At 39.8% G+C, this 8,876-nt stretch overlaps 1 protein-coding gene across 1 annotated transcript; it reads left to right on the top strand.

The window, feature by feature from the left end:
* Window positions 1-4,456: 4,456 nt before the first annotated feature.
* s1pr5a (sphingosine-1-phosphate receptor 5a) lies at window positions 4,457-8,616 on the top strand. The gene is made up of 2 exons (XM_042505733.1): window positions 4,457-4,593; window positions 5,828-8,616. Exon 2 carries the CDS (start codon window positions 6,076-6,078, stop codon window positions 7,279-7,281), a length of 1,206 nt encoding a protein of 401 aa, XP_042361667.1. The 5' UTR covers window positions 4,457-4,593; window positions 5,828-6,075; the 3' UTR covers window positions 7,282-8,616.
* The last annotated feature ends 260 nt before the right edge of the window (window positions 8,617-8,876 follow it).

Here is an 8,876-nt window from a genome sequence, read left to right as displayed (position 1 = left end):
TGAGACGTCTGGGTGGGTCCCGCCTGGTCACTCCTCTGTGTCCTGAGGGACGAAGACAGAGCAGATTCCCGCTGAGGGAGGGAAGAAAAGACAGAGCAGAGAGTCCTGCTGTCAGGTCTTTGTGTGTTAACTAATCAGAGGCGGCATGCTGAGAGCTCCTCACGGGGTCACAGCGGGGGGTTAACTGCTGCTCGGCTGTCAGAGGAGCAAATTAGACTCGCTTGGGTAGGCCTGAGGGAGCGGAGGGACAGGATGAGTCAGGAGAAACACTCGACCAGGAGACACTTAGAGACCAGCAGGTGTGCTGAGAGGAGCTAAAATTAGAGGTATTCTCTTGAAGAAAATCACTATTTCAAAACGAAAGTTAAATATAACACTCCTTTACAAACACTCCAAATGATTGGTTCCCAGCTGGTGCAGCCTGAGTCCACATTTCTCCTTAATCACTAGTTTGAGGTCCGCACATTAGAGAATTTGCCACATATTTAGTTTTATTGGACAAAATGTAAATAACCCGAGACAGCGACATCGCTGCATTCTTTGGACAGTGCCACAAAAACATGGTTTGTTGTTACAAGATATTGCTGCATTTCCAGTCAGTAGTATAGCAAAAGGCTTTTTTTTGTTGTTTTTTTTTTTACCAACACATTACTGCTGAGATAGCGCAACAAAAAGCGGCCATTTTTTACAAAGACATGGCTATGTTTCTCCTTAAGATGGCGCAACAAGAAGTTTTTTTCCTTTTTTTTAAAAAATCGAAACATTGCTACATTTCCAGTGAGGACAGAGCAAAGCAAGCGTTTGTTTTTTACCGCGACATCGCTGGGTTTACTGCCAGGTAGTGCCATGAAAAAATGGCTGTTTTTTTTACCAAGACATTGCTGCATTCCCTGCAGGGACAGTGACACAAAGCTGCTGTTTTTTCACTAAAACATTGCTGCATTCGGTGCAGGAATTTTACCAAGATGTTGCGGGACGGTGCTACGAAAAGTGATTTTTTAAAATTTATTTTTATTTCTTAACCATAACATAGCTGCATTTCTAGTGGGGATAGTGTTAAGAAAGTTTTTTTTTATTTATTTTTTATTTTTTTACCAAGACATAACTGAGTTCCCTGCCAAGATATAGTGCCACAGAAAGCGACTGCTGTGTTTTATAGAGACATTTCTGTGTTTCCATCTGAGCTTGTGCCATTAAAACCAGGTATTTTAAGCCAAACATCATCTTTTCCTAAACATAACCAAGTATTTTTGTGCCTAAACCTAACAGGTAGTTTGTATCTATGACATAACAATATTCACATGTAACATATCCAAACGTGGTTTGCAGAAACGTACAATGCCAACACTGACTGTGTTGATTAGGTTGGTTCAACACACCACGCTGAGCTGTTTGAGCATGTTTTCTTCTTTCCGATGATGTCTATCGCTTCTATGCGTCATATACTGTTGACCTGATATCTCCCTCTAAAGATCTCCTGTCTGCATCTATAAAAGACAAAACCGGTCTTTGTTGGGTCACAGAGGGTTTTTTTTTTTCGGACCTCCAGGAAACAGCAGACGCTCAATAAAATGAGCCGGCTTCTTCATCTGCTGAACACAATTAGTAAAACCTTTCAGTGGAAATGAGTAAGTCTTTAATTATTCGCTCTGAGTGTTTGCTGGACGTCACTCTCAGCTCCCCTCTGTGTCAGTTCCTACCACTGACCTCATCTGTGTTTTTTCTCAAGGATATCCCTCACATTTCGAGGCACAATGAGGCAGCTTCCTGTTTAGAGAAAAGGACCAGTCCAGCCTTCGCTCGCCCACCCTCAACTTACGTAATTTCCCCGCCGTTCTGCCAGCAAGATCCCAGCAATGTCACATGTATGGAAATGTGCTTTGAGTTTCATTTTCTTTAATACATTTCTGGAAAATCCTTGAAATTCCCTCTACGTTTTTTTATGGAAACGCTGGAGCCAGAGCAGGTTAAATTACTGAAATGATTAACAAATTAACTAAATACCCTCTGTGACTAATCAATGAGTCATCTCAAAAACTGCTCATGGAAAGTTTTTTATCTAAAGCCTGCAGGTAAAGAAATAATGGATTTGGTGATAAGACTGTAGGGATCTGGATCTTTATCTCCAGCTGTGTTTGCTGATGTGAGAGGGAATTCAGGTGTGATAAGATATAAAGGGTGATTTAAATCATTAGTAATCTTAATTTGTTTAGCACTTTTCACAACAGAAGAAGGAAGTCAGATAATAACTCTGATTCAGAGTGAGAGCATGTTAAAGTCTCCTCTAAAAAACTGTTTTGTGTTACTTTACCTAAAAATCAAGTTTGATAAAACTGACACTTTTTTGAAAACGTGTTTAAAACAATATGATCTCCTTTAGTTATTCATTTGATGATATTGAAATATTGAAGGTATATAAAAAAAACTGACAGAAAAATATGCTGGCAAACCACATATACGTTACATTTGTAAGGCCCTGAGGAGCTTTTCCTTTCTTTAAACTAGCTCAACAATTTGGAAAATATGAGAAGAATAATTTAGTTTGTCAAAACAAATCAGCAGAATAAATGTTGGCGTTTTACATTTCTGCAAATTACCTGAAATGCTACATTTGTAAAGAATTATGAAGCCAACACATTTAAACTTTACATGTCTTTACGTTTCAGCGATGCTTTGGTAAACTACGTTTGGGTAAAGATCATGTTTTGGCTTAAAATACTTACACAATAACAGCTGGAAAGGCCTTTCATGTTCGAAAAAAAAAAGCTTTTGGTGGCACTATAGCCAGCCGAAAAACATTGATAGGTCGCTAAAAAGCCCCTTTTACATTGCCTGTTCAAGGCGGGAATATAACGACGTTTTTCTGCCTCATATTATGTATAAAAAGGTGAGATTGTATGATGAGAGGACGGAGTTTTCCGGAAGTAATAAGAGTGCTGAAACTGCGTCTGTATAAAATGACCAGCCGGCAGGACGGGTGTGACGTTTTGATGATGTGTTTTGCGTTAGCGGCTAACACTGGCTATAAATGTCCAAAAATTAGGAAAACAATGAAGTCCAGGAGCTCCTTACCCTCCTTACACAGGACGAGATCTGCCGCCGTATAACAGAGACGGCAGGTGATAGTTATTGGCATGTTTCGCATTAGTTTAGTTCTGTGTAAAACTGCAGAGGCGCTGTGAAAGGGGACTTTGTGGCGGCTCTATAACACAATCTCTGTGTAAAAAGAGCTAAAAATACACGTTTGGTGGCTAAAGGTGTTTGAAATGCAGCAATGACTCGCTAATTAAAAACAAAAATAGTTTTGTTGTTGGTCTCAAACAGAGGTCTGTAGCTTGGCAGGCATCTTGCCTACATGTCACACTTTCCACAATCCCCTCCAACATCCAGTGACAAAGTGAGCTTATATACAAAATCACATTAACAACATCGATATGATATGTATTAAATGCACAAATGTGATATCTGCGGTTTGTAGAAACCTACAATACCACAATTTTCTTCTGGCAACAATCAGGTTTTGTTGCTCAAATTTGACACCTGAATTTGTGAGCGTCAGGTTGTGACAACTATAGAAACTAGCTGTGGTTCAATATGCAAATTAGACAAGTGTGATGTGAAAACGTGCAGCCTCCAGTGAACCTACACATACATACATACACACACACACACACACACACACACACACACACACACTGAGAATTCACTTTTCAATGAAGAAGACACATCTTGTGTCCAGCTGTTTGAAATGAAAATTTTCATAAATTGTTTTTTTTCACCATGAGGGACGAGCAAATGTAATTTTAGCATTATTGACAAGATAATTAAAAGTTTTTGTACACAAATTATTCAAAGCTGGGGTTTTTGAAAGTCTTAAAACATGCCCAGAGGGGGAAACATTTCTATAAATGTCACAAAGGCCAAAAATGTAATTTTTTTTTCTTGATGTGTGAACTCAAAGATAATTACAGATGACGCCTATCTGCAAGTTATTTTCTGGAATCTGGGGTTTCTGGCCTGCAGAAGAGAGTCAGCCGCACCTGCCTCACAAATTACAGTTTTTCCTCTAACAAATTAACTTGTGGTTTTAGTTTAGAGTGTTTCTGACTGTGGGAGAAAGAGATTTCCACAGAATCTGTCAAACCTGCAGAGCAACATTGAGCTGCGATGATCTGCATCAGTAATTACACTTCAAAAGCTGATTGAATGCAAACATGAGAGCTACATTTGCTGGCAACATTTTTCAGTAGCGTGGGAGCACCTGAGGGCAAACTGCACCATGAGGTGAAAAATCTCACTTTCTTCCTCTTCAGTTGTTGCAACCAAAAACATATAATTTGTCACCGAGCTCTGATGCCTCCGCAGGGCAAATCAGATGAAAAAAAAAAATCGGGGTCAGGCGGAGGAGGGAGGGAAATCGTTGAAGGGCACAAACATTAGAGACCAACCCACTGCGTGTTGAGTCCTGCCCCGCGCTCCGTTCCCACATCACACTCGCATGTCGCTGGTCGGTTGAACCCGTCGTCTCCTCCTCTCTCTCTCTCTGGGATCATTTCAGCTGAAGCTTCTCTGGATATTTACACGGTTTCACAGGTGCGTGGAAAAGTTTAAGTTGTTAAAAAAGTTGCGTTTTTTGCCATGTGAGCCCGATAAGATGCGTAAAACGCGTCTAAACTGCTCGGTGGTACATTTGTAGTAACTTAACTATGTTAGCTGTAATTTCTAACTCTTGCACTATCAATAATGTGGACAGTTATGACGTTATACATATTTTGCTAGTGCGTGCATGTCAGTAAAAACTTGTAAAGAAATTATTGACCAATAAGTTAAATCTAATTGTCTGTATGTGTTAAATTTGGTCTTTAATCCGTGCGTATTTACGCATGTACGTGCGTAATTTTAAAGGTAACTACGATCCACACAAGATGTGAGATAGTTTTCATTTGTTGTGTCCCTATATTAACCTGTAAGCCCACCTACTAACCGAGGAGTTCTGTCAAATTGTGTGCAGGAGTTAAATTTGCCGGTTTGGATACATTAATTCGTGCGCATTTAAGCATAAATATGCGTATTTATTCAGATCATTATGATTCACACACACATACATGCAAGATGCAAGATAGTTTCCATTAGTTATGTCATTATATCAACCAGTCTGTTCGGTCATCAACCAATAAGTTTAGTGTAATTGCATGTACGAGTTAAATTTGCCGGATTGAATTCTTAACATGCGTATTTATGAAGATATATGCGTGTTTATTCTGATTACCATGGTGCAAACATGCATCAGTTTTATTGTCTGTACGAGTTAAATTAACAGGTTTGCATACTTTAAAACATGTGTATTTATGATGATTATTGTCATACAGCTTATATATAGCTATTTATGCGAGTCGATTAGTATTTGTTTTGTCTCCAACACTGTCCAACACTGTAAAAAAATGGGTTTAGATTAAAAAAAATAAAAAATAAAAAATAAAAAAAACAAATTAAAAAACAGCTTCTTTTAAGGAATAAGGAAAATGTTTCAAAACTCTGGTTTTGATTTAGAAAGTGTTCCATATTTTAATCCCATTGTAAACTTTTTTTTTTTGTCCTTTTTATTCATACTACAAGAAGTCCTCTTCCATACTGGAGGCTTTCCCCCTCATTAATTACGTAGATATGATCGCTATTATGTGTAATTATCTGTATGTATTCTGGGGATTAATTGGAGAGGGATCTCTAAATCAATTTCCTTTTTTCCTGTTGATAATGATCATGTTTATTTTGCATCATCAATACTAACCCCCCTCTCCTCGTTTTTTTTTTTTTTTTTTAAATGCAGGCTGACTCTCGTCGCCCCCTAGTGCTCGGCTCGGCATTGAAAACGTGTGATTTTTCTGGGGAGGAAAATTCTTCAACCACAGGATATCCTACTTGATAGCATCAAAAGAAACAACTGCTTCTGTCTTTTCAAGCTTTCAGAGAGAATGCACAGCCGGAGGACTTCATGACGCTTGGTCTGTGGATCTAATCTTAAAATCAGAAAAAGGTGACGAAAAGAAAAAGCATCTTCGAGTGGAAGCGCCAAAAATGGCCACAGAGTCTTTCCATGCTGCTTACGCTGCTGTAGCCCCGTCCGCCATCCCCATAACCCCCGCCACGAGGAACCTGCTCAGGATGTTTCACGAGTACCAGAGTAACGCGGTCATCTTGACGCACTACAACTACACGGGAAAACTGCAAGAGAACAAGTACAAGGAAGGACTCACATCGGAGGCCATCGCGTTTCTGCTGGTGTGCCTGCTGATCGTCATGGAGAACGCCGTGGTGCTTTTGGCGATCTGGAAGAACAAGAAGTTCCACATGCCCATGTACTACCTACTGGGCAACCTGACGCTCTCGGACCTGCTCGCAGGCTTTACCTACATGGTGAACATCATAACATCCGGCGCCAACACTTTAAACATGACCCCGGTGCTTTGGTTCCTGAGGGAGGGCGGCGTGTTCATCATGCTGGCCGCTTCGGTCATCAGTCTGCTCGCCATCGCCATTGAGCGCCATGTCACGATGGTGAGGATGAAGCCGTATCAAGGGGACAAACAGGGGCGGATGTTTGCACTGATCGGAGCGAGCTGGGTGTTATCCGTGTTCCTTGGCGTCCTCCCCGTCCTCGGCTGGAACTGCATGGGCCAGCTTGATCAGTGCTCCACCGTGCTCCCGCTCTACGCCAAGAGCTACATCCTCTTCTGCATCACCATCTTCAGCGCCATCCTCATGTCCATCGTGGTGCTGTACGTGCGAATCTTCCGCATCGTGAAGTCCAACACCCAGCGCCTCGCTTCGGTCCCGCAGCGCAAAGGCCTCTACCGAAAGTCCCAGAAGTACATGGCGCTGTTGAAGACCGTCACCATCGTCCTGGGCGTCTTCATCATGTGCTGGCTGCCGCTCTTCATCCTCCTCCTGCTGGACTTCTTCTGTCCAGCCAAGAGCTGCGGCGTGCTCCTCAAGGCGGACTATTTCCTCGGCATCGCCATGTTCAACTCCCTCCTCAACCCGATCATCTACACGCTGACCAGCAAGGACATGAGGCGGGCGATCCTCCGGCTGCTCTGCCGACCCTGCCTCCTGACGAAGGACGGGCAGGTGAAGAAGATCGGGATGCCCTTCCTGGAGTGCAGCACCAGTAAGGCGGATGGACCCTCTCACAGACTGGAGGGAGTGGAGACGACCGTGTCCTCCGGAAACTTTACACCCTCGACCATCAAAGCAATTTACCCCCGGATGTCCAAAACATGACACGCTGAGAACGAGAACTCGCACTAAAGACTTGCTCGTCTCAGATCTGAGCTGCATGTGTGCTCCAGTCGAGTGTACGACAGGAACTGAAGGTTTACGTTGCACTCTGCCCAAGTTTTTGGCATGAACGGATTGAGCTCGATGCACGTGATCAATGCTCAAATTGGGAGAAAGACAATAATTTTTAAAGTTCATTATCATGAAAAACTGAAGTGTCAGAGCCTCAAAAGTCCACTGTGAAATCTGACGAGTTGATCTTATTTAAACATTTAAAAAGTATCGGCGACCGATCGCCACGAAAAAGTAAACATGCCTTTTCTCGCGTTATGTTTACTTTGTTTTTTTGTTAGGTTTACTAACAATTTTGATGTACTCAATTTAAAAATGGCGAGTGAAATTAACTTGTTTTTTCTTAGTGACAGCGACTTAATCAAACCAAGTTAGTCTGATTTAACAGGTGTTCGTAGGAAACTGATGCGTTTGACGAACTAAGTAAGCAAAACAAAAAATGCAGGATTATTTTGAGTATCTTGAGACAAGACCAGTGTTCATGGAAACAAACAAAATTATACAATCAAAGCAAATCCACTTTAAGCCTTATAAAAAAAATCTAAAAAATAATAATATTCAGATAATATCCTTGTCTTTGTTTTAGGATTTCAACAAGGCCCAAAGTCATGCTGTTTGATTAAAAAAAAAGCTAAGTCAAGCTAACTTAGTTCACTTAAAAACTTAAGTTGCTAACACTTAGAAAAAAAAAACAAGTGAGTTCTCGCGTCATTTTTAAGTTACAGCAACTTCACAAAATTTATTTAAAACTTTAAGTAAACTTAACTATTAGTATAAACATTAATCTAAACTAATAGTTATATTTACTATAATCAAGGCAATCGGTTTCTTAGATTTCTAAAAGTAAGATGAGCTTGTGAGTTTACAGTGTAGGTTTCTTGTGGAAAAAAATAGTTCTTACTTTTATTTTTTTAGTCGCTGAACAGTATTAAAAAAAGTCATTTCATTTTATCTTTTTCCACATGCAATGAAACCAAAGACTGTGCAGACGTCAACAGACGACAAGTTGATATTACTTAAAGTAATCCTGGAAACCGATTGTCTTAAAAAGTAATTTAAATATTACTAGAAATCTTCAGCTGTATTTACAAAACCCTTTTAAACACTGATTTCTTGAAAAACATTGGAAATTATTTTTTAAAAAAGTTTTAAAAAAGTCTCAAGGAAATGACACAGAAAAAGTGCTCAAGAATTATACAAATTTTGCAACATAATTTCAAATCTGAAATTCTGATCACTTATATATAATTTTTTCCCCTAGCTTTTTAAAAATATTTTTTCAAAGTCTATTAAATTCTTGCAATCTGTGGAACATTTCTTACCCAAGTTGCTCCTTGCCTTAATTCCAATGTTTTTGAAAAAAATCAAACCAAAAAAAAAAACCAATTTGGTTTCAAAGGTTTAAATACTTGGGAAAGGCGTCTTTAAATTAATAATAAACTTAAATTAAGTAAATGTAATTCAATTCTAAGTATTTAAGTCTTTTTTTTTTTAAAGTAAAACCAACAGGTCAGATTTTACAGTGT

The sequence above is a fragment of the Plectropomus leopardus genome, chromosome 17 (assembly GCF_008729295.1).
Source record: "Plectropomus leopardus isolate mb chromosome 17, YSFRI_Pleo_2.0, whole genome shotgun sequence".
Taxonomy (NCBI): Eukaryota; Metazoa; Chordata; class Actinopteri; order Perciformes; family Serranidae; genus Plectropomus; species Plectropomus leopardus.
This window is presented reverse-complemented; position numbering and strand designations above follow the sequence as displayed.

Bases quoted from the DNA above. Each gene is read 5' to 3' on its own strand.
- s1pr5a (XM_042505733.1), top strand. From the start codon at position 6,076: ATGGCCACAGAGTCTTTCCATGCTGCTTACGCTGCTGTAGCCCCGTCC.